The 27,242-nt window shown below is 38.1% G+C and overlaps 1 protein-coding gene across 1 annotated transcript in view; it reads left to right on the top strand.

Moving 5' to 3' along the window:
* The window catches only part of LOC107194024 (FH1/FH2 domain-containing protein 3), a 164,556-nt gene that overhangs the window by 70,087 nt on the left and 67,227 nt on the right, over positions 1-27,242 (top strand). The window contains exons 5-9 of the mRNA XM_015583584.1: positions 16,355-16,868; positions 21,233-21,495; positions 22,294-22,425; positions 23,416-23,752; positions 24,618-25,248. Of these exons, the coding sequence (XP_015439070.1) occupies positions 16,355-16,868; positions 21,233-21,495; positions 22,294-22,425; positions 23,416-23,752; positions 24,618-25,248 (1,877 nt within the window). The remainder of the gene's footprint in view (positions 1-16,354; positions 16,869-21,232; positions 21,496-22,293; positions 22,426-23,415; positions 23,753-24,617; positions 25,249-27,242) is intronic.

Here is a 27,242-nt window from a genome sequence, read left to right as displayed (position 1 = left end):
TCAATTTATTTAAAACAAATTAAACTTTATCACAATTTCTAACATTTAATTTACGATGCTAATTGGGTTCCTAAATAATGAATAAATAATAGAATTGACGTCACTGTAAAGAATAAATTTACAAAAAACGAAGTTACCCGAATATCGAAGTACTGATTAATAATTCAGGACAAGGTCTTGGCGGTCCCAAAAGAAACGTTATTTCCGCACCATTTCCTCGTTATACATTGTACCGTACACTTCGAAACTTCAAATGGCCAAAGCTTTAGTTTCCAAAAGAAGATTTCTTGGACGAAAAAGGGGGCAAAATAAACGTGGCGCGATAGATTATCGAACTTCCCCAAGCAAAATTCCTAGCGTTGTTCGGCCATGTATCGTCTTCCATGATAATTTATAGAATATTCTCGGGAACGGGTACGACGGTGGGAAAATTCGGCGCGATAATACGCGACGATCGTTACTTTGAATCATGCCCGCGAATACATTTTCCCGCGTCGCCGGAAGCATGTAAATCAATGGGATAACAGTTAAGTATGCGCGTACTGCGCGGAATAACTCGCAAATAGGAATCCGCTGGGCTTGATCGGCCTCGATGAATGTATAGTAAAATCCCGCGACTCCGCGAGCGCGACATTTGCATATTTTCATCGGCGTAAAGCTCATCCTATCGATCACTTGCACGTTCCCCAAAAAACAACAGACTTCCGTGAGAAGGGCGGGGTACGAATCCGGGGAACCGAGTTCCACGCTACGTACAAGTCGTAAATCGAAATCGAACTGTTATCGTACAGTTTACCAGCTTTCGGTTTTACTGCTCGCGTCGTACCTGGCAGCAAAACACCAGACCCCTAATGGGAGAACAACAAATTTAATTATTCACGTTTACTCGTACTATAACAATAAAATATATTAATCTATGAACGTGTAATAGACAAATCTGGACTCCAGAGTAAGAGTGTATGAAGTCTACTTTTTTAAAAGAATCACATTTTACGTGTTTTTCGTATCAAATTTTTCATTCTTTCCGATAGTAAAAATTATTTCGTTCTAAGTTGTTTGATTATTAATATAATAGTTGTAAAAATAATATTAAGTCCATATCTTGTTCCGAGCAAACGAGTGTAAAGTCCATCATTCCTATCACATAGGAGACTTAACCCTCCGAGCACGGTCCCTGGGTCACGCGTTCGCGAGAGCGACATGCACGCAAGTGACGCAGCTGTCGTGTAAATCGCACAGCGACCGATGTTTGTTTACATGCGAACGACCGGGCCAAGACACCGCGGAAGTATTGATTAATAAATATAATTTGTTTTATAATTCACGAGATTTTTATTCTAGTTAGTGTAATAAGAACCACGAAAATCCAAATCTAATGTGGAACCAGCTAATCATTACATTGTATACATTGTCACGTCCGTCCGCGTGGATTCTCTTTTGAATCCGCCTGGAGTTGTAAATTCCAGGCTCGACCTTCGTGGTACGCGTACAGTTGCGACTATTGCCCGCCAAATTAATATTAGGCAACTGTTTTAATATTCTCCAAGTGAGAAAAACTAATATTATTACTCGAACGTTGGAGCTGACGAATCGTGAGGTGAATGTTGTCGAATGAATTGAGTCCGTGTGACTCTTGTCGAAACAAGTACGTGTTTTCGAATGATTGTTGTCGAATTACTGTTCGATTGCGAGTGTTCGAGTGCGAAAGCTGTTTGAGTACGAGTTAATGCGAATGACTTGAGTCCGTGTGACTCTTGTCGATACGAGTGTTTGCGAATGACTGAGAGTACGAGTTAATGCGAATGACTGTTCGAGTTTTGTGTGACGTCACGTTTCCTCCAAATTCGCTGAAGGCGTTACCAAAACTCGCTTCCTTATTGGTTATGCCTTGAAGGGGAAGGCAGATTTATCGGTTTTTCCAAGTGACGTGGAGGTGGAAAACCTCTCCTTCAGGGCGAAGTGGACGTCAGAAAAATATCGCGCACGTGGTCAGGGTGCGAGTTGACCGCGACGAATTTTCGAGTCTTTCAACGGTAGGGTTTATGACTGTATTGTCTGCAAGTCAGCCCGCCCCGGTAAGGCCCGGCGCGGATGGTCCCAGGTTACCGAGCGCATGTAGCGAACTGCAGACCAAATGTTCGCTTCTTTTGTCTATTATTTTCTTTGTGTCAACGAAATTGAAATTCCTTGAATGAAGGAAATAAAATAATAAAAAATAACGGTAACATCAGATTCTAAAGCCGTCGTTTCGGGTCTACGACGGAACATACATGGTGACGGTGGCTCGAGCTCGAGCTCGAGCAACCGCCACTGCGTAGAAATATCGGTGAGGGTCTCGAGCTCGAGCCATACTGGCACTGTGTAGTACAGTGTCAGTGAGGGCCTCGAACTCGACCTCGCCGTCGCTGTGTAGTAAGTAGTAGAATATCAGTGTGGGGTCAGAAATGACATAGGGACCGGTGACCATGTTTCCGTGCTCGGAGGTTTAATGCAATGTTTACCATTTCTATACAGGGTGTCCCAAAATAGGTGTAAGATTTTGAATTGATCATTCCTGGGGTGGTTTGAAACAACTTTTTCCTTAGTGAAAACATTCTCCAAAGCTTGAGTAACGAGATATTAACGAAAAACCCCCACCAATCAGGGCACTAGTCTGCCGGCTGAGCTCCCGCGGTAGCGTTGGTGTCGCGTTTCGCTTGTACTACGAACAAGCAAATCGGCATGCATCGATGGAAACTGTGTAGAATAGAAAATGAAAAGCATTTAACAAATAAAATCGAACTGTTCATTTTCACTCGCTAATTTTTCATTTGCTATTCCACGCTGTTTCTTCTTTTTCTACTTCATTAGTTTGTATCAAAACTGCTTTTCGGAAAAAACTTCTATTTTTTACTGTTTTATTATTTTCTACTATTTTCTAATATTTTCCATTACATTCTACTACTTTCTACTTCAGTTAAACTTAGCCTCGGTTTTACCCAAGTAATTGTTGTTTCACTCTACTTTCTATTTTTCTGATCTAATAAAGACGATATGCTTATTATTAATACTACATTTGAATCTTCAACAATCCTTCTATTCTCTTATACAGATTCATGAATCAGACGTTTCATCGTAAGAACGCGGATTTTATCGATCCGCTACCCCATTTCATGAAACCAGAGTCCCCCTGTCCCCTCGTGTCGGCGTCCAAGTCCATAGAAACCGAGTTTCCGGGACGCGTACGGATTATGATTCTAAATCACAAGAGGGAACGTTTTCTGTGTCGTTGGACGCAATGTCGTCGGTGTTTCCACTGTTATTTTTTTTCTACCCCTCCTTCCGGCCTCCTTCTTTCTCATTTTCTCTTTTTGTTCGTTGCGAAGGAGGAGGGCGGACTGAAGCAGGGTGGGAAAGGGGAAGGAAAAAAAAACGTAACACGAGGATGCTTACCGTAACGCTAGGGCTAGGGGCTGTCGTTGCATTTCTCGCGCGGAAAATTATGGCGGTCTCGTTCGTCTCGCATTAAGAGGTCAATGCTCAGTCAGAAATTTTCAAAAATTCGATTTTTCACTTTCTACATTTTCTTTAAGTACAACATCTCGAGAATATTCTGTGCAAGTTTCAAGGTAATCCAGTTAAAAATGACAGAGTTACAGGCGTTAAAAAATGAACATTGTATATAAGTGTAAGCTTGACTTGAAACTTTAAACGCGTTTTTCTCGAAACTACCTTCTTCAAATCGGTGATCAATATTTCTCAAAAACTACTGTGTCGATTTACATGAAACCTTTTATGCCTTATTTCAAATCAGAAAAACTTGTCCTTGAATGAAGGATTCTTTTGTTCGTTCCATACTTTTTTTTTAATCGACCAAAAACGAGTGATTTTTTAGGTGAAAATGGCACTTTTTCAGGAAAACGTCCGCTATTTTGTCCTAATCAATATTTTGAAAAACCCCACGTTCAAGGACAAGAGTGGTTCTTTCATTACATAAATCTTACTAAATTTTTAATTTCAGATGAACCGTTACGAAGTTACAGTGATCACGGCAGACCACTTTTTGTGAAGAGACATCCGGGAGATCGCTCACTATTTATTTACTAATAAATATTTTTAAATAAAAAAATTACCTTATAATCTAGAAACTGCAGTCTTTGAAACACAAACACATGTTTTGAAAAAGGTCTTATAGTTTTCAAGCAAAGAATTCCTAAAGAACACTCTTCTTTCGGCCTCCTGACTGAGCATGACCCCTTAATCCACGATCGCGTCGCAGTCTGGAAAACCGACGGCGGCGGGTGGTGTCACGTGATTCATCGACGAGCAAACCCCACGACCGTAAGGGGGGGCGGGTGATTATAATATCCGCGACCGAGCTGGGGGCTCTGATAGTCGATGATTACGCAGCGGCCGCGAACTGTACGCCGCGGTTACGTACGCTTCTAATTAGATTTCGCGACGTAACTTATGGCCGGTGTAATGATAACGGGCCCGGCTAACGCCCGTAACCGTGCCGCGCTTAAATCGCTTTACAATTATTGTCATTACCGGGGTTGTCGCGATTGTGCCGATGAAATGGCGCTACGATTGCGACGTCGATGCCTGAAACGTGATGCTCGGATCGCAACAGTGTTTCTCAAATTGATCCGATACTTTGAGGAGGTTTTGGTTTCAAGTTTTTTTTATCAGATCTAGATTTATCTTGATGTTAATGGTAAAGGATGAAAGAAGGAGACAATAGGATTTCGTGGATAGGTAAAGAAGATCTTAACCGTCTATAGCCCCGTTTGACTCTGAAGTCACATATCGATCTATTAATATTTTATTGGACTAATTTAATTTTTTGTCGCTATGTGGCGCCACATCGTGTTCTATAATCTATCTTTGGTAATCGAGAAGACTCTTTGTAGCGATTATTACGTCTACAATGATTTGAGATATAGGCGTAATAATAAAATCTTTGAAAATTGTAAATTTATTATTAATTTGTATTTAGAGGTTGGTTTCATGTTACATGCGCTTTTTTATAGTTACGAGAAAAATTCCGGCTATAGAGTTTTAAGGAAGTTTTGGACTGTCTGATATCGGTACTGGATCTTCTTGAACAAGGATTTCAGAATCTTCACATACTATTCCGGCTTATGGAAACTAACTGCAGCGTATAGTTGTTTATATTATAATAGTGTTTTGTAGAAGGACTAGCATATTTGGAAAAAATTCCTTTCAATATACGTCTAAAGATAGATGGGAGGGAGTCTATCTGCATCCAGGTATCGCTGGTAATTCGATAATCAAAAACCTCCGCCTTCCATGGATTAATGAAGGGTTCATTTAATATCGTGAGGATGTCAGATCTTTTAGGAATATCAAGTGATGGGAAGATGTGGGTGTGAGAGGGAGGGAAATGTGTATGGTCCAGTGATGCTTTCAAAACACGTTGGCATTGCAAATGTAGGCGATAGTTCCTATGATATCCCCTGTGGTTAATAAGTATTTGGCAGCTTGCGGATTGTGCGGAGTTTACGATATAAAAAACATTTTTGTAACTATATCTAGCTTACTGTGTCTAAAACGAGTTTCGGAGCTTAGATACTTTCCCCTATTCTCTTCGTTAGTATGTTAGAAGTCATCATCGTGTCTGGTACAATATGTCACTGCAATACTATACATATAGTACCTGCCCAATGTAAATGTCTTCACGGCTTTTGGCTCGTAGAAGTTGAAGCATGTCTCGTGAGTGTCCCCATTTCACAACTTTTCAGAATATAAATAATTTTTAATCTCACAGTATTCAGTTCGTTTAACATTTAATTAATACTAGATAATGCTTCTATTTCAAACGGTATTGCCACAGTGTCGTCCTTGGAATTTCACATTCTGAATATTGTTAAATACAGGTTGGATCTTGAACTTGTAAATGTCAATTTGCAGTGACAACAATCATCCAAAATGTATCGTCAAAGCAGTACAGTAGTACCCGCTTCATTGGCGCAAGTTCAGTTGCACATTGCGATAGTTATCTAGGGACGTAGGTGATCTACCAATTATTCGCTGTTATCTGTCTCCATAGAGACGGTTCGAAGAATTAGTGGGGACAATTCCGCGTCGATTTAGCGGGAATAAATGTGTCTATTAGACGGGGACTACTGTATTTAACTTGTAATTTCGCTGCTGACATCTAGTAGTTCCTATTGAATATTTCCGTAAGCCTTTTTATATCTTTATTTTAATCTTCCATCATCAAGGATCTCTCTGAAGTAAACAGAATGTCGATACTATAGTTCGACATCTCGAAAGATTTCGTTTCGGTATCATCGAATCACAGAGGTTGAGAAACGCTGGACCGAAACGATGTCCAATATAGTTGCGGGTTAACGTTGCCTTGGTATTCGACACGCCATGCATATAAATGCTCATTATAGATTGGGCTTTTATCTTTTTATCCATTAACGCGCCTACCCCGCGCCGCCAAATGCATCGGCACACGGCTCATTTTTCTCCCCGCATGCAAATGGTTTTAGATGAATTGGATTAAAAGCCGCGATATAAATTCGCGTACAGGAAGACATTCGTGAAATACGGGGCACCATGCAAATTGCTGAATTTACGTGCTCGCGTTGCTACGTTAAATCACCGGTGCAAGCGGCAGAGTGGCGAGTGTTAAACGTATTATGCCGTGTAATGTTTATTATTACCATAATTACCGCATTAGCATTCTCTTTTGCTTTTTTCCATTGGCGAAACAACAATAAATCGCAACCATGGGAGCACGAACGTTAAATAACGGCGATCGTCGGACTGTTGCATAAACGATACACGTTTTTTTTAAGCTTTAGGTCGAGGCACATAAAATTTTGTTAAAATCATGTGGAATGTACAAGTTGGGTGTGCGATTCATTTTTCTGTCGAGGATAGCATTTATTTCGTAACTTTTGTCTTGATGCAATCCACAATGAGTTGTATACGGTTTGTATGTAAGGTAAATGACCCAGTGGTTGGACGTTTAAGACTAAGTTTGCGGTTACGAAGACTTTTATTATTATATATTATATATTAAAATAATATAGATTGGCAAAAAAGTGCATTCAATCGATCGAGTAGAACTTCTTCTAGACAAGTCGTTATAAGAAAGCGTTCACGTGAAAAAAAGTATTAAAATTGATGAATATTTAAAAGCTTTCATTTGGCCAAGTGATTGGACGGAATTTACGGCATGTCCTAGTGATTTTTAGCTGTCTCTGTGTTTGGACATAACATTCAATAAATTATTCGTAGCTGATTTTTAATAGTAAAACATGATACCTTTCTTTTATGTTGTAAAAATTCAAATAAAAATTTAATTTTCTAAATGTACACTGTCCAACAATTGGTTTTTTGTAACAGGAAATCCTCACTCTCCCAGATAGCAAAATTTACTGAACAAGTTTCTCCTCTTCTTCTTTTGCGATGTACGTTGATGGACCCATTGTGGTAACTAAAGGAATTGTCCCTTTACTTTTAATATAAACTGTGCTTCGAGGCACTTTATATTTGTCACTGGCAATTTTTAATGACATGCTATTTTTAACAGCTTTGACAGCATTATTCACGTCTTGTTGTGAATAATTTTGTTTACTTACATTTTCCCTTTGACATATTGAAAGTCGTATTCTTATAAAAAATTCCCGAAACAAAAGGAATAAAATAAAAAGGCGATTTTTAATGAATATTCAGTACGCGAATCCCTTAAGTTATGGTTGTGTCAAAATAATATGATATTTATGTCTGAAATATGTAAAAAAAACTATGAGCTTCCAAAGTTAAATATTATGTAATATAACGAAAATAATGTTTCAAGTCATACACTAACTCTCTGCGCGATGCAATCAGCATTCTTATGTACCAATAAATAAACTCGGTTATTTCGACATTAAAAGAAAAAGGTTTTATTTAAACAAAATTGGTATCAATTCTGGAGACTTTAATAATTTCAAGACACCTTTATTCAATAGAAACACACAAATTAATTATTATTTATGAGCTTACGAAATGCGCTCTCAATGTTATTGAAACATTTACGAAGGCATCCATGTCGCCTCAAATTCATGACTGCTGAATTGTTATATTTTTTTTAAATGATACATCGTTCTTTTGCGAACATTTTTATATGATTCAGGATAAGAAATATCTAAGAATAATTATTTTCTATCCTGAAGTCACTATTATTTTTTAAAAATTTAATATTTACAAAAATTCACGGTAGTGTCCAATCACTAGGACGTCTCCAATCACTGGAACATTTACCTTACTTCTGTTAAGTTTATTGTTAGATTCAAAGTTCCATTCGAGTGTATATTTGAGAAAATTTAAGTTGATGTATATTAGGTTGTGGCATAATAATTTTCTTATTGACTCTGTACAGTTTCAACGATTACAACTTGCTTTATAGAGAAGATTATTAATCGAAGTATAATCTATCTGATTGAATACACTTTTGCTAACAAATTACAAGGTCATTGATCTTAGTTTTGTAAAAGTAATGAAACGAACTGACGAACGACATTTATTATACATCAATTTAATAGTTTCTTTGAATCATGATTAGTGTTGCAAAGAAAACATTTATTTTTAGCTAGCGATAAAATTTTTCGTATGTGTGTTATACAGCTGAAATGATTGCTTTCGTGCTAGTAATCGTTTCAGGTAGTTAGTGTTGATTGGTAATTACTCATAACGACTAATCAACCATGATAGGCTTTGGATGACTTGTAACATGTGCAATTTACCTTTTGCATGCAACTCTGCTACTTTATTGATCCCGATGAATTTGCAATCAAATTAGCTCACCACGAAACCAGAACAATTCTCTGTGTTCCTCGTCGTTTCTAAATGATCATTCGTTTTCCAGAACAGATGCATTTTTACAGCTACCATTTTTTCTTCTATAGAATAGAGAATCTTGATCTCTATCATGCTTCGTAAGATTTACAATTTTCCTTCGCAGTTTTAATCGAAATATGGTACAATCTATTCTTCAAATAAAATTAAAAATTACGTTGCTCTTCGCCTCTTAGAGAGATTGTACCAGGATCCAGTAATCAGAGGTTATCACAGCTGACTGGTAATTGGTCGAAAAAGACGTTCGGGGAAAGTAGAATCAGCCCGGAGCTCAAGCGGCTGGCATGGAATCGATTAAACGGAAATTTCCGGCCGACCGATCTTTTCACCAGAGAAAAGTTTCATTCGAACGACACAATAGTTCCATTATCCTCCTGTTCTGTAACGGGTTTTCGCTGATTTAACCCATTTGCATTGGCAGCCGTGTCCTCTTCACCGTGCGAAATATCACGTATCCTGAATAATTAAACTCCGTACGATCTATTATCGTCTGATTTTCTTAATACTAGACATCACGTACCTTACCTACTTTTATTCTATCTCAGAACACAATAAAACAATATTCATTCGTAAATTGACTTCAATTATACAGAGTGGCTCGTTATTGGCTGGCTAATTTGTCTGCCCGTTACTCACTATGTATACTTATAATGAACACTATCGTTGGCGCAGTGGTATTTTCTATCGATTTTACCATTTCTTTCTGCCATAGTAATTTATATCTGACTGGTGTAAAAACGAAATAATCCTACACCAGTGTTCAGCGATATTTCACAGTTCTTATTTATTTTTAGACAAGTAATCATCCCCTTTACGGTTGCATCATATATGTATTATCCTGTATATTAACAATAGTATTATCAGCATTGACAATAAACAAATTAGATAGTATAATACGTTATACAAGATAATGTATCATGATATAAATTGTATAATAAATTAAAAGTAAACATAAATTCCGGCAAAAGCACCGTCATGATTTCAGTAATCGGAAAACAACAAACCTGAAATTCATCGTTTTTGGTTGTTCAACGGATTTGGTTGTTTCACTGGTAAAGAAACAATCCACTTTTTGTAGGACAGAAACCTTTACTTTAAAATCTAATTGTTTTAAAACATCGTAATATAGATATAACTCCGTCACCCATACTGGGTGTCAATAAATATGTGGGACACGTTCACAGAGGTTTTGTTTCCGAGATATTAGTTGTTGAAAATACTTGAGAAGATTCTACTCTTCACCTATTATTTCACGTATTGGTGTAATTCATTTGATTGTGTTTCAGTCTAAATTTAGCTTGGCCATCGATCGTTATAAGTTATCGCGCCAGACGCATTTCACGCATATTTTTCCCCTATTTTCAACAATCACAATAATTACTCGGAAACCAAGCTTCAAATGCATTTTCGTCATCTTTTATTTTCGTCTTAGTCTGGCGTATACAGGGTGTAACAAAAATGTTGTCCGACCCGGAAATGGGGCACTCGGGGGGTGAATTGGAACAAGTTTTTCCTTAGCAACAATGTTATCCGAGGCTTTGTTACCGAGATATTAACGAAAAACCCCGACCAATCAGAGCGCGAGTTTGCCAGCCGAGTTCCCGCGCTAGCGGTGGCTACGCGCTGCGATTTGTAGCTAACGCTACCGCGGGAACTCGACTGGCAAACTCGCGCTCTGATTGGTCGGGGTTTTTCGTTAATATCTCGTTAACAAAGCCTCGGATAACATTGTTGATAAGGAAAAACTTGTTCCAATTCACCCCCCGAGTGCCCCATTTCCGGGTCGGACAACATTTTTGTTACACCCTGTATAATTCACCCTGTGAAAGTTTTCCATATTTTTCTTAACACCCTGTATATTAGTTCATGTGATATAAAAGAGAAGAAGAAAAATATATTTTCATGTAATTTTCGAGTACTTGGATTTGATTCTAGATACTACATCATATAATCTTCTAATGTATGTTGATTCTCAAGAATTTTGAATATCTCGATACCGTTCCATTCAAGCTAAAAGCTACCGTTCAACGGAAAGGAACTATGGCTCCATGGGGAAAGGGCCATTATCATTATTTACGGGAGTTTTACAGTAAACTCGAGCACCGTAGTCGAGACGAGAAAGGTGAACATCAGCGAAGGAGTTGCAAGCACCTGCCCGCCGGTAAACACTGCTTTATCGGCGATAAGGGCTGCTTACCGCGATTACCTGCGCGTCTACTTGTACACGCTTGCCAGAGAACTGGTTAATCCACTGCGGAGCCCGATAATTAATTGTCGCGCAGGTATGCTCGTGGCTCAATTAGAACTTGTAGCCGCGCAGTGAGTAAATTATAACTTTTGACACGGTCGCGTTACGTTCGTTCCCGTACGTGTTGATAATTTGTTCGCGAATAGTTATTGTCGCGCGATTCGTTCGGCTACCCAGCGATGCGGTGGCTCCGTTTTGCAATTTGTGCACACCGATTTTTGGATGTTGAAAGTAGGGCTTTTCAAATTTATTTGGTTCCTTCATTCAGTTGTCTGTCTGTGATACAAAGTTTTTAATAACGGACCAATAAATTCTGGAAAAGTATTTATTTTCTTTTAATTATTTCGTACTTTGGCTGTGCTTTGCTGAACACGTAGTGTATTCTTTTTAATATTCGAAACAACTGACGAACAAGGTGAACATGAAATTGTAATAACATGTTAGTAAGTTTTTAGACACGTATATTCCTGATCGTATGTTGACGGTACAGATAAGTTAATGTTAAACAAAACAGGCCGTTTCTCATATTGTCCAGGGAATATATAAAAGTGTTGCAAACAATCTTGAGTAATTTTTCTCGTCAAATTAAAGTGTTTTGTTAATTATATTTTTAGTGATTTTAAGCTAATTGTATTTCAGTCTATTATGTAGCCATGCCCCTCGAAACCGTTTCATCGATATTAGACTCATTTTCTCGTTATTCTTATATAATCAGTCGCACGACAATGAAATGTTATTATCTTTATAGTCCCTTATTATTTTTTCATTTCATTACCTAATTTCATATTAGGTTTAACGTTCGTTTAACTTCATTATTTTCCTCAAAAATGACATAAGTCCTCTTCAGTTGTAACTAAATTTTTGTTTCACTTAAACCTAGGGATAATATCCTAGCATTTATGGTAGAAACTATACATTGTATTCTAATAATCATTTTTTATCAGGACAAACAAGTCATGTCAGATTCTTGTTTACTTGATAAAGATCTGGGGAATAAGTTCTGTTTGAAGAAAATGCAAGCCACGTTAAGGGCAAAGTTCTCTCGCTATAATAACTCTTTTAGTGTCTGCTGATGTGATTATAGAGAACATTGAATACGGTTCTACGATTCATCGACGATTCATCATTTTCATCATAATTTTTTCACTCATTCATGATTATCACTACAATAAAATTTTAGACAATGCTTACCTACACTCACTTAATAATATCATTGAAGTAACTAAGTAACTATAATAAACTCTACGATCTGTGATTATTGAAAGGTAACACCGAATTCGGTTAAATGTCGACCACGATTCTAACATTCGAGAAAAAAAAATCAATTCAACGGCGCGGCGCAGTATCGCGTGCCGAACAAAAACTGACCAAAGTCGATCAGGGTCAGACCGGAGGATTGATGGATTTTACCACCCTGCTGGTGACAACTCCAGTGAAGAACGCGACAAAAGCTTCTCATTGGATATTTGCGTTGACTGTCAGCGCGGTGATGCTTTTTCCCTGGTGTTTTTTCCGAAAAAGTTGTAGTGCGAGGGGATTCCGTTGTTCGGGAAGACAAAGGGACCATCACGGTTATGATTCATGTGAAATTGATGAAGCGTCCTCCTAGATGTGTGTATTTACCGGGCACGCGCGAGCGCGAGCAGAGAGTTCGGCATTACGCAGATGTTAGGAATATTTCGGCGACCATTTCGTTTCGTTTTTCGAACGATTTTGGTGTTACTAAACTTCATGCAGGCGGTAGAATAGTTTAATTGAAATATAATAATAATAATAATAATAATAATAATAATAATAATGATAATAATAATAATAATAATGTCAATTTATTTTACGGGAAGTTCCTTTTCTTACACGAGAGACATAGAAAATACAGTAGGGGAGACTGGGGCAAAGTGAGCCTTGAGGTAAAGTGAGCTTTTTTATTTATTTATTTGAAAATGGAATATATTTACAAATTCTTGTAACATACTGAATTTATATAATATAACGTTGTTAATTATGCATATTCAGGTACTAAACGATCTAAATTCATTTAAGAAATTAAGATTTAAGTTTTAGGTACCTCCAGATGGTTTTTTTTCAGATTAGCTTTTCGGATAAATGAGTCATAAACATACTATTTTAACACAAACCTTTTTTCTGTGTGTTTAAAACAAGCTTGTAAACATATGTATACACGCGTTCAAAAAAAAATAACCCAAACATTATTAAATAAATGATTTTTCACTGAGTATGCATTTGGGGTAAAGTGATTGGGGTAAAGCGGGCAATTTATGGGCTCTTGAAAAGTGTGTCAAAACTCTTATAAAAAATTCGTTGTTCTTCTGTGAAATCTGTCTTTCAAAAATTATTGAAACCCATTTGTTAAAAAATGCATTTAAATAGTATAAGTGTTTATTTTATTAATAATTATGTATTTGTTTTATTAATAGTACCTATAGGAATTTAGTTCAATTTTTAAGTAGTTTAGTACATTATAGTTAGGATACAAATAAGTATTAAGTGCAATTAAATAAATATTGAAAATTATAATTAAGATAGACTTAAGTTCATCAGTTAATGCTCAGAAGAAAATGTGTTCCTTTAATTAAAATTTAATGACGTTAAAGTTTCATTAAAAATAGTTTGAATCTTTAAAAAATTCTAATAAAATTAATTTAATAATTTTTACCTTCATTAACCCGTAACCTGTGTCGTTGAGTCTGTCACACTTATTTCTGCGGTCTATCGGCCACGTAGATTTCCGTACCTTTGTGAAAATAGTTAAAGTTAAACATTATATATCAGAAATAAGTGTAGGCTTGATGTTGTCAAATTATTTAAGACGAAAATGGGACGACGCCGGTAGGTTAAAACTCATATTTTATTTCAGCTCACTTTACCCCATACAGAGTTCTCTCGATTCTCGTACCTAACTCAGGCCAGCGAGGGGACAATAATCGTAGACTACGCAAAATACTTCTGATTCCCGTGAATACGTTTTTTGCTCGAAGCTCGAGCCTCGGCAACTCGCCTTTGTAGTATTCCGAACGTAGAAAAGGACAAGTCAGAGAAAAACAGAGAGAAAGCTTCTTTTCCCACTCGACTCGGCTGCGTGGCCTGCCTGCGACGCTCTCGCCGACCAATGATTACATTGTAGCCGACCACACAGTCCGATTATGTGTGTACCGTTTCGGCCAATAATAAAAATACGTGTGACTGAAGGTGATCCAGCTACATTTTATTCGTCGGCAGCTGTTACAAATTCAAAGTATACGAACGACCGAGGTAGGCCATGTGCAGTTTGTCAGCACACTTCCCCTTATTCGAGGGAAAGTTGACTTCCTTAGGGCTAACGAAAAGTCAAGAAGGGCTCACTCTTGTATTGCTCGCAGTCGAGATGACACGTACCTATAGGTTTGAGAATAAAACTTTGGTTATTAACACGCCCGTGAGTTTTATGGGATATTCCTATTCGATATTCCGTCGCTTACACAGCTCTCTAGGCAGTCGCTGACGATTGAATGCTTCGACTAATCGTCGTCCATTCCCTCGCTCCGTCCATAGAGTCCATCGAGCTTATACATTGTTGCCCGGCGCGCAAACAACGCTAATGCAACGATAAAACTTTTTTATTTTTAATTCTTTGTTAATGAAACTTTTACTAGTATATTGGTGAGATTTTTGTGATTAAAATGATTCCTAATATGACATAATTTGGATCATATTTACTCATGTAGAAACTTTTAATAGTTCATATTAGTTCATTATCGATTCTGATAAATTATAAGTAAATATGACACAAATTGCGTTGTGTTTGGTATCATTTTAATCAGAAAAATCTCATCATTTGTTTATAAAAGTTTTCCGGGTCACTTTGCCCCGGTCTCCCCTATAGTACGAAGTTTTGACTTAAAAAATTACTTTAAAGTATAAGGTATAGAGTATAAAGTCGCACCTGTCGGAAAAATATATAAAATAATTATATTAATTATACTTAATAGGAATCTCTAAATTAAAATGTTCTCTTTAATAAATGGTTTTTAATTTGTTTCCAGTATTGATAAGAATTTTATTGATATAGATAGATCAAGATCTTCCTTACGTTATAAAGAAGAACTGTATAACATACTTTAGCTTTCGATACAATTAAATAATTTTGTTCACTATGGTATATTAAAGGAAAAATTTTTCATAAAATATTAATATAGGCTTGTGAATTTGAATGAATACAGAGTAAAAGAGTTACATATATGTATACTATTTCCTTTTAGAAAAAATTATGCTGGTATACCGTAATTAACACAACTTCGATTATTGCAGTTTTGATTGCGTTGGTTAAAATAATTGCGGTCATACTTCGAATTATACGTTCAAAATTCTAATTACAGAGACTTTTCGCTACGCCACGCAAGTGGAACAGGAATAATTAGTAGGTATATTCCTTTAAAAACCACTTATAATGATAAAAAGTATTATGGTGTATTCGATATAGGGTTTACAAATGTTTATGACTGCATTATTGATATCAGATTCCTTTTTCGAATCGTTTCATTTATATTCTGCTCTGCAAGCGATGTCTTGAACGTATGGTTCTTTTATTGTTAGATCTGTTGGAAAGTTTTATCGTCTATGTGCTTTTTATTTGAATATGTTATTCTGATATTTTTATCTACAGGTATATTCCATCTTTCTAAACAGGAATTACAGACAGACAATTTATAGAACGTTACATAACAACGTTCAAATATAAATTTATATTATTATTTTGAAAGAAACCAGTCGTAAAAGTGGCTTCATTGGCCATTTTCTATAATGTCACGGAAAATTTCTCTTGTAACACATATGTACCTAGAATTATACAAAAAGCTTTATTGTGGATAGGAAATTGCCTGACTCTACTCTTCATTTCACTACCACGATCTATGACGTACAATGATACACGACTATCATAAGTTCCGACATCAGACGTTTAAAACGCAGATACAAGACGACAGAGATTTTCGAGAATCTTAGTGATAACTACATAAACTGCGGAAGTTTATGCAAAATGGCACAGAATTTTGAATTCCGCACTGGACGCTTTACTACATGATTAATAATACACAAATAGCATGAAACTTGATTAAAATTCTGACTTTATTGCATTCTCCAAGTTGAAGGATGCTATAAATTCATAAACATCCGCAGTTTAATGATAGCATAAAACGGACAGCAACCGATCGTGGAACATCAATTCACCGTCTTTCGTTTCTGTTCGAACAGCTCTCGGTCAGGTGATGCTCTACGTCGACGGTATGAACGGAGTGATGGAACATGGCCAGACGGTGCAGTGGTTGTACACGCTGATAGCCAGCCGCTTTCGACTGGTCGTGAAGACCGCGCTGAAGTTATTGTTGGTGTTCGTCGAGTACGTGGAGACGAACAGCCTTCTGTTGGTGAGAGCGGTGCGGTCCGTGGACACGTCCAGGGGCATGATACCCTGGACGAACGTGATGAAGCTACTGAAGGATTACGACGCGGCCGATACCGAGCTGCTAATCTACGCCACGACGTTGGTCAACAAATGTTTAAACGGCATACCGGACCAGGACACTTATTACGACCAAGTCGACTGTTTAGAGGAGCAAGGGATCGAGGGCATCATCCAGAGGTACATGTCCAAGCAAGGGACCGACCTCGATTTGCTCAGACAGTTCCAAATCTATGAGGCTGTCCTACACCACGAAGATGGGAACGATAGGGGATCCCCTATTCGGCAGCTCGACGATAACATCAGGTATTGATTTTGTTAAGTGCACCAATAAATAATTTACTATTTTTTTTACCTACGAGGCGATGTATATTATGCGACTTTCCGAGTTTCTAACGTGTAAAAGTGGAGCGAAATGTCGGAAAATTGATACGAATGTAGGACACAATATAGATTCTTGACTTCCATAGAAGCGAATACTAATTTCGTCAATAAATAGTCGGTTACTTCTTATTAGTCTTGCATCATAAATAGCCTGCGGATTTATACATTTATAGCATCTTTTAACTTGGAAATGTAATAATTTTTACTAAAGTTTAATACTATTTCTGTATTTTTAAACATTTTTTTTTAGTTGTTTATTTAGTGGCACATTCACTTTTACGGGTTATTAGCGACTACTCAAGATTACATGGTTGTTGTACGATTTACATATTGCATTTGTGATATCTTATATAATATAGTATATAACATATTTACAGTTTAACATTTATATGTTCGGTATATGTCTATTGCTTATTCTGTTGTTAAATTAGGTCAGATTAACTCTTGCGTGTTATGATTAGCGTATTAAAGCCTGTAGTATAGAATTTGAAGTTCTGCTATATTTTAAAGTTTAAATATTAGTATTTGGAATTGTGAAGTAGCATAAACTTTCGCAGTTTAATCATGAGAGATTCGTGATGTGGCGTCCGTTTGCATCGACGCAACATTAGAATCGTTGAAGTACTTAAGTCTCTTATGATGTAACGACCTTCCTTGTACTTATTTATTTATTGCTAAATGACCTAGTATTTGGAGTCGTTGGAATCGTCTAACTATGCATTATTTCAGTAGAAATAAAGAATTGTAGCATGATATTTAAAAAAATTGCTGTGAACTACAAATCTACGAAACTCCTCCACTTAGAGAATAATTACTATTTGCGTATTATGAACCCCCCCTTGCCATACAATTTCTAGAAATAAAGTTTTTCCATATCTCTAAAAGTAATAGAGCTATTCAAAGGGATCAAAGTTGTTGGACCACCCTGTACAGTCCAATTTAGCATAATATAGTATAAAATATGTAGTAAAGAAAGAGTCAACGTAAATCTCGTTAAAATTACTATTATTATTTCAGTAATCGTAAAATAAAAAATCTGATACAATTCGTTATTTTCACAGGTATGGTAGTTCTAGTGTTCCGTCGTAGACCAGCAATAACAGCTAGAGTAGAAGACCCATTTACTGCCACCTATCGAATTACTGTCATCCTAGACTGTATTACTTAAAATAGCAAATAAACGTTGTGAAGTTATACATAAAGACAAGACTGCATGCAATTAAAACTGTAATTCATATGATAGAAAGAGCAGCACTTAATTTCCTGTTACCATTAATATTTCTAAAATGAATACACATTTTTAGTTGATTGGAAGAGTAAACGACGACTTCCTTACTAGCGAAAGGGAAAAAAAGTTACTAAAGAAAAAATGACAGTATTTAGGTATAACCTAAAAGAGTGACAGTATTTAGGTATATGAGGTGATAGTATTTGGGTAGCTGGTAGTAACTGGGATGTCAGTAATTCGAGTGAACACGTTTTACGGATGTCAGTAATAGCTTTCGAAATATACAGGGTGTAACAAAAATGTTGTCCAACCCAGAAATGAGGCAGTCGGGGGGTGAATTGGAACAAGTTTTTCCTTAGCAATAGTGTAACCTGAGGCTTCGTTACCGAGATATTACCGAAAAACCCCGACCAATCAGAGCGCGAGTTTGCCAGCCGAGTTCCCGCGGTAGCGTTGGCTACAAATAGCAGCGCGTAAGGAAAAACTTGTTCCAATTCACCCCCCGAGTGCCCTCTTTCCGGGTCGGACAATATTTTTGTTACACCCATTATTTTTGAAACTAATGAATTTATAAACAAAAGTAGAGGTTCAGAAAGTTACAACAAATTTTTCCTTCAATTAAACATATTAAATAATAATAAATACAAAGAAAAACTTATGTTTTTGGTCAGTTAATACAAAAATTATGCAATAATGTCAGTGTCATTTCTAAAAGTGTCAGTAATTGGGTGTTTTGCCATATTATCGAATTTTATATAATTCGTCGAAGAAACAAAGACAAAAGACTCGAACATTTGGTCTGGAGTCCGGCAGGTTGGTGTAGCAATACGGCTACAAACCCTACCGCTGGGAGACTCTTGATAATTTGTCGCGGTCAAGTCGCATCGTGAGTATCGTGACTACATGTGCGAGATTTTTTTTGCGTCCGCTGAGCCCTGAAGTAGAGCTTTTCTACCCCCACGTCACTCGGGAAGATCCAAGAATATGCCTTGCCCTTCAGGACACAACGCCTTCGATGAATCTCGGAGAAGCGCGACATGACACGAAGCTTCGAAAAAATTCGAGAAGCGAAACTCTTGAAGAGTTTTTCGAAAAGGTCAACTCGTACGGTACAGTCGCAATCGATCCATCGACCATAATAATACATTCGCAAAATCGTTCAAAAAATAACATTCGACAAGACTCGTTCATCGAAATTTCCATAAAGCCATTGCGGTTTTCGATGAAATCATACAATTCTTCTATAATAATGATTATTTTGTGAGTGATATCGTTGTGGGGTTCATCAAAGAAAACATATTCATTACCAGCAACATTAGAAACTTTATTTATTTGAAGAAAATATGAAAAAACATAATATAACACAAAATAAACTGCGAAATTTCTATAATGCCACATCTTTTTTTAAATAAATAAACTCTAAATGAACAATAGTTTCTTTCTTATCTCTAGATTCGTAGTTAGTACAAATACTATTTCTCTGAATTACTTGAAAAATTCGACTCGGCATTGATTCATCAATGGATGCCTACGCTTCAGAAACTGCCTTTGATAGGTCGTTGATTGAATTGTATTGTTTACAATTTCCACAAACCTTCCTTGCGAGTATTCCCCATAGATTTTCTATGGGGTTCAAGTCCGGAGAACAGGCTGGCCACTTCAAAACTTTAATATCTTTTTGACTAAACCACTGCTTGGTACGATGTGATGCATGAACTGCAGCATTGTCGTGTTGAATACTGAAGTTATCATTGTCAATTTCTTCAGTGAGTGGTATCAAAATTAATTCCAATAATTCCGTGTATTGATCGGAATTCATTTTAGGAGAAATACGACAAATGGGTGTGTTTTTATCGAATGTAAATGCAGCCCACACCATTAACGTACCACCACCAAAATTACGACTCATTGCAATATTTTTTTGTTTTTTTTTTTATAAATCATGCCAGTACAATTTATAACCATCCGGTCCATTGAAATTAAACTTCTTTTCATCCGAAAAGATAACATTTTGCTATTCATTACTCCATGACATGTGTACTTTTCCAAATTCAAGATAAGCCTCTTTGTGATGGGGCTTTAGACTTGGTTTTTGCAGCATTTTCGACCATCGAAACCGCTTCGAAGTTTTTAATACTTGTTGGACACGTCTCGTGGATACTGGCAACTCAAGGTCATTGCGAAATTGTGATGCACTTTTCGATTCTATGGCTGCACATCTCATAAGTAACGAACGTTGCCTCTTAGTCAGTTTCTGGTTTCCTCCTTTAGGGTGTTTCTTACCATAATTTTCACCTAGATTTATGTAATTGTCTATGACAGTATCTGAACGATTTAGTTTTTTTGCTATTGCACGATTAGAACAACGCATTTCCTTGTAAGCATCAATCGGTGCCTTTTCTTCGCTTGTTAATAAGTTTCCTCGCGGCATTTTGATAAAACTGAATTTAAATATAATAAGTATACGGTTTCTATAAATTAAAAGATTAATTTGAACAATAATACTTACATTTGAATTGGTTTGATCACGGTCTGTAGTAGCTACTCGTACGGAATTTACATAGAAACTACATAAGTGGCTTTATAGAAACTGCGCTCTTAAATTGTGCTTCGTGCAGAAAAAGGTCCAAACAGACACGGAACGTAAACATTGCGGAGCAGATAAAGTATTCCATGGAGACTTAATATTAACAAAACGTAAACACAGACGGGAAAAAGCAACAAATTTTGTAATATTTTTAAAATATAAACGAAAATGAAGACGGCTTTATGTCGAGCAGTGTAGTTTAACTCGAGCCTAGTTTTCGTTGAATTTTAGTCATTGAATAGAAATCATATGATTTCTATTCAATAACGAGAAACTTGAAACAAGTGCCTAATATTAATTTAGCGGGTAACAGTTACAACCGTAAGCGTACCGCGACGGCGGAGCCTAGGATTTACAATTCCAGACGGATTCAAAGGAGAATCCGCGCGAACGGACGCGGCATCCAGCGTTAAGACTTCGTGAAACTGTAACATACAACTGACAAGTACCATGGTTCCGTTTATCCCCCAGGAAGACGCTGCGGAACCGGAAATCGCTGGTGGATTCGCACGAGCGTCGAAAATCCCGCAGACACTCGACCGGTACGTCCCCGTTGTCGATGTCCTTGAATGCCCGGCTAAGTCCGCGGCTGAACCACTCGTTGGGTCTGAACTCTCTGAACAACACGCTGAACTCGAGCCTGCCCGACGACGACGATGAATCGAGCAGTTCCCAAAGCTCACAGGGACATCTTGGCGAGGTTCAGCTGAACGGTAGCTACAAGGAAAACAAAGGTAAACACACCACCAAGCGATCCTTCTAGTTCCCATCCTCCAGCTGTCGAACGAAACCAAGATTCTCTCTCTAGCATTGCCCTCTACGCCACGCGCGTGTTATCGATGCACGCCGCAAATCCGTTCGTTAACGATTCGACCGCACGATGAATACGAACTTCGACGCCCACGAGCGGCGATTTCCGCGTTAACGGATCGTCCCTCGAAAGGCCCCTGAGACCTTGCGGTTTCCAGTTCCCCCGTGCGTTTCGTTGCGGATGCAGCACCGCGATCGAATAGAAACCGGCCGCCCGGAAACGACGACACGATGGGGCGAAAAACGACGTCGATGGGAGGGGGGGCGTGATTGAGGACGTTTATTCTATCGCGGAAAACGCGTGAATTGACAGTCAAGGCGGTCAAGTAGGAACGTACAGGAATCGCAGCGTTAAGAGTGTCATTTCTTCTAAAAGAGATATGGTAACTTGGACGCAATTAGTATTTTTTACTTGTAACTCATCGAACTCTATCGTAATCTATCGCACACTTGTTATTTTGGTCTCGTTGGTGAAGTGAGGGAAAGATACTCGCGATGAATTGAATTCATTGGTATACCGTCTTTGGGTGGTTTAGCCTCCGAGGCTGTAAATTAAGCTAAAGGGGCGAACAGGTGTGATTCGACGGGAAGGAAGGAAAGTGAACGATAAGCGGGGTTGGTTCGGGTAAATAGTAAATTACGGATCGTCGCCGAAAATGCTTGGGGGCGTGTGTATCAGCGACGGGCAGTTAAGAAGAGAAGTGATTTATTGCGGCTTTCAGTGGATGTTGGCGTGACACCGGCGTTAAGACGCCGAAGGGAGCGAGCGGAGAGACAGAGAAGCTTTATCAGGGAGCAACAAGAGGCCACGGCGAATATGCGAGCATCCGTGGGCCATTCGGACGATCAGGAAGGTTAGTACTTGATTTCTGTCTTCGGTACTTATATTCCACGCGGTATTCTTGTACTGCATCAATGATTCTTTTCTGGAACGAATGATTAATTGGACGAAAATACTATAATGAATAGTAGCATATGATCTGTCTTTACTGTACTTGGAAGTGTGAATGAATCTTCTGAACTTTACTATGATAAAGAATAAATAACGTTAATATTGGAGTATAAGTACATTAGTAATTTTTGCTAAAATAATAGGGAACACGACATTGTAACAGTGTTACGTGAAATTTAGAATTGAACTTTTTTTCCGCCAATTCTTATTCTATTCCATACATTATTTACCTCCAAAGTTTCTAAATTTCTATTTTCACGTAAGGTATTTGTATATTCATTATTGCATTTAACTTAATGTATTATCATTTCGGTAAAGCTGTATAATTAATTATAACATTGAGTTAGTACTTGAAAGAGAACACTGTATCGAAGACTTATTTCGACAATTCTTTTAATGATTATCTGATATTAACATAGGTACAAAAGACTTTCGCTTTTTAAAAGATTTTTAAACATTTACACAATTAACTTTACTTACTCTTTCAATTGCAATCTTAATATATTAATGATTTTAAGATTTAGCCATTATTCAAAACGTAACCACAAATGAAATAGTTTAACCTGTTTAACTTGTTTGACTATAATATACCAGAAATAGTTCAGTCTGTTTAACCAGTCTGACTATAATATACCAGTTCTACTTACTTTAGTGCCTGCGAAGGCTACCGAATACGTAATTTATTTTCTGTCAAGTTTTTAAAATTCTTTTGTTTCGAATTTCGAATTCTTTTCACACAAATTAACATTACTCATTTTCTCAGTCTAACCGCTGGTTACACGCATGCTTAGTCTAAATTATTCATCAAAACAGTACCCATTTATTGTCTTTACACTCCTACAAAGAATCATGTGTATTATGTAATAACGAATTTGTTGTTGACATCGCAAAGGTCCTTTCCCGACAAACGGACTGCGTTACACGAACGGCACGTCATACGACCGAAACGCGGACTCACCCTCGAACAAGTTGTCCAGGACGAACAGCAGGAAGGATTTGACGCCCCTGATGAATGCCGCGAACAAGCTCGATTCCGAGGAGAAGAAACCTTGGTACGGCAAGAGCCCGGACGAGGGTGTCGAGTGCGACGAGGGCAATCACACCGACGAGGATGAGGATCGTCGAGTGGTTTTACAGCTGAAGAGGGAAGGAACCGTCAAGGATCTCACACAAAAGCTGGCGGCTCAAAATCTTATACCGAGCAGTCCGGTCGAGGAGAAGGTTTCCAGGTAATTTCACCACCTGACGCGCGAAATAGATTAAACTTTGCTATCTCACGCGTGTTCCTGTCGATTTTGTGAATCCTTATCATGCACTGTTCAAATGTTACATTAGTATTGTTTAGTGTGAGCTATATTTACATGCTAGGACGGAAAAGATGGTCTAAACTGAATGTTTGAGTTAAGTTTACCAAATTAACCGTACATAATAATTAACACAAGTAGTTGATTGCTTGTGTACTCTTTTATTGTTCTATTAAGTTTCTAGTGTTACAAGATAATATTAATTTGCTTTGAGAAATTGGATAAACACTAAAATGGTAATACATTTTTATTATTTACCATGAATAAGTGTAAATCAAAATAATAAAGATAGGTCCTTTTATGAAAACTGTGTCTCTTGAAAGACAGCAGTCTAATACTCTTCGAAAGGACAAAAGTCAATAGAAACGGAAGGATACTTCAGAAAAAGGTATAGGTGGACATTGGGGCTATTAAACGACCCGAACAGCATCAACGTGGAGTCAGGTTATCCTGTGAACCTAATCTGAAGTTGCCCTCTTCGAATGTTTTAATTACTCAGCTGACCAATTCCAAATTCTTTCACAAAAAAGATATGCTTTATAATGAAGCACCACACAATACATCACTGATGATGCCAGTTGCAATGCTGGGGAAATGTTGGCATAACTTTAAAAAAGAGACACTTCTTACAGCAAGTCTCAGTAGTAATAACTCTTAATATTTCAGTAGTATGAATCATAAAAAATCATTGGAACTCATAGTTTCCTGTAATACGTGAGAATCCACGTACTCTAGCCACAACGCCATTCATCATTCCGCCACTAGAAACACCTCCTTTCCCCATTTCCAGGATAGGTGATATGAGCGGTCTGATCTCGAAAGCGAAGGAGGGCCTAGCCAAGTCTAAGTCGAAAGCGGACGTGTTGAAATCTCCGACCGGCGACAATCTGCCGAAACTACAGGAGACCAAGAAATCGGAGAACGAGCTGCACTGGGAGGAGCTGGTTAAGAAGCTGAAGCGACCGTTGGCGCTCTGCGATTTGGACTTTACCGATCTGAATTCCGACGACGAGGTCGACGTTCTTGGTCCCGTGAACGTGACCAACGGGGTACCGCCGCCTCCACCGCCCATGGTACCCCCACCTGGTGGTATACGCGCTCCTCCACCACCACCCTTAGGGGCACGACTGCCACCGCCACTTCCACAAGCCCCACCGCCCTTATTCGGCGTGAATCTGAAGTCCCCAAGGTCGCCAAACGCTAATGACACCAGCAACACGCCAAAGAGTCCGCCGCCGACCCTGACCAAGAAGAGCAAGAAAACGGTGAAGCTGTTCTGGAAAGAGGTCAGGGACGATCCTATTATTCTATCCAGGCTCGACAAGAACAAGATGATATGGGACGAGCTGTCCCCGGTGCCTGTGGACACGCAAAAGCTCGAGCATCTGTTCGAGAGCCGCGCCAAGGATCTCATCACCAAGGTGAGCAGTTTTTCGTTGTTCGCACTTTCGCGCCATGATTCCTCCAGAAGCTTCTCGTTGGTTAGGTAGTAATTGTCGATTGACAGTCTCGTGGAACGGGCCGCTGTTTAGGGGGACTCGTAGGAATTTCCTGTAGGCTCTGGGTGTGTTACTTAAGAGTATGGTTTCAGTGTATACAGGATATTATGATTTGAGAATTTGCTATGGCTAACCCTATACTAAAGCGATTATTTTGCTGTAGGAAAAAGGGGGTTCTCTTCGTGAGATATATGGAGAGGGGCTTTTGTGACAGGGGGTTGATCTGTGACTTCAAAGTCACGTAGTCATGCCTCTGCGTATATTTCATGTGTCAGGTTCTATTTCAGTGATATTGTGTATAGTAATGGCTTCAATTCGTTAATCAACTTCAAACTTTCTATTGTAGACGTGTAGTGCGTAAAGACGTACAGGGTGTGGTCGAAATAGTGAAACAAAATTGGAAGATGGTCTTTCGTTACGCAAAAATAAATCGAACGTCCAGCATAAAATATTCTCGTATGAGACCTAGTTCCCGAGGATATTAATGTTTAAATTCTATTGCATACTTTTGCTTTATTTTTTGCATAGGAAATTACCTACTTGCTTACCATTTCGGCCGTACCCTCTATGATTGTTCCATAATTTTTGTTTTTGAAAAAAGATTATAAATAAACCGTAGCAAACTTGCTTTTTAGTAAATATTCTTTATGTTTAATATAAGTTAGAAAATTCACGGTATTATTTAGGACAGTATGAGAAAACGTTCTAACAATTGAATACAGTAGACCCCTATACAGGGTGTAACAAAAATGTTGTCCAACCCAGAAATGAGGCAGTCGGGGGGTGAATTGGAACAAGTTTTTCCTTAGCAACAATGTAATCTAAGGCTTCGTTACCGAGATATTAACGAAAAACCCCGACCAATCAGAGCGCGAGTTTGCCAGCCGAGTTCCCGCGGTAACGTTGGCTACAAATTGCAGCGCGTAGCCACCGCTACCGCGGGAACTCGGCTGGTAAACTCGCGCTCTGATTGATCGGGGTTTTTCGTTAATATCTCGGTAACGAAGCCTCAGATTACGTTGTTGCTAAGGAAAAACTTGTTCCAATTCATCCCCCGAGTGCCCTATTTCCGGGTCGGACAACATTTTTGTTACACCCTGTATAACACGGGTTGATATAACACGACAGAAAAATTGTGACTGTGCTCGTATAACACAGTAGAGGTTTACATTTTCACATAAAATTCATTTTAAATTTTTTATAATTAACCCTTACTCTTTTTTTCGTAATGAACCCTTACATAATCCATATACCTGTAATCTATTAAACTTGTATACCACAGTTTCATATAAATAACATGGAACGCATCCCCGTGTAATAGCAGAGTCTACTGTAGCTGAATCAAGAATTTGACAGAAATGTTATTTAATGTTTCTAACTGGACGCATATTTATATCTACCCAAAATCAATATTTTACCCGTGAAAAAAATTCACTATTCCTTCATCAAAAGTGTCAAAGGTATCCGTTACACCACGGGTATTTACACAAATCCTCAACCTGTTATTTTCAATCGAGCAAAAAGGTTCCGCGTACAAAAAACCGTCACACGATCAATAATTCTTCCCCCGCATCGAAAGGATTAAATACCCTTTGAATTCTCCGACCATTCACGATCGAGAATACACTGGATCGGCGTATTCTAAATCTCCGCTAGGTATCAAAATATAAATTGGATTTTCGAGCGAAGCTTCGGTATCGTAACTTTCTCCGGTCCGTATCCGAGGCGGGAACAATGGACGTGGTAGGATTTAACGTCCATTCGTCGATGAAAAACTACTTATTCTTCAAGCTCCCGGCGGTTTCTCAAAATTCCATTGGTCCCGCCAGGAAATTTAATTACCGTGGGGGAATGCCAGGGTGAAAAAAAAACGGAGTTGAGTACTCCCTCTCCCCCTGTCCACATGAATCTTCGTG

This window comes from Dufourea novaeangliae, unplaced genomic scaffold, assembly GCF_001272555.1.
Source record: "Dufourea novaeangliae isolate 0120121106 unplaced genomic scaffold, ASM127255v1 scaffold1, whole genome shotgun sequence".
NCBI classification, from domain to species: Eukaryota; Metazoa; Arthropoda; class Insecta; order Hymenoptera; family Halictidae; genus Dufourea; species Dufourea novaeangliae.
This window is presented reverse-complemented; position numbering and strand designations above follow the sequence as displayed.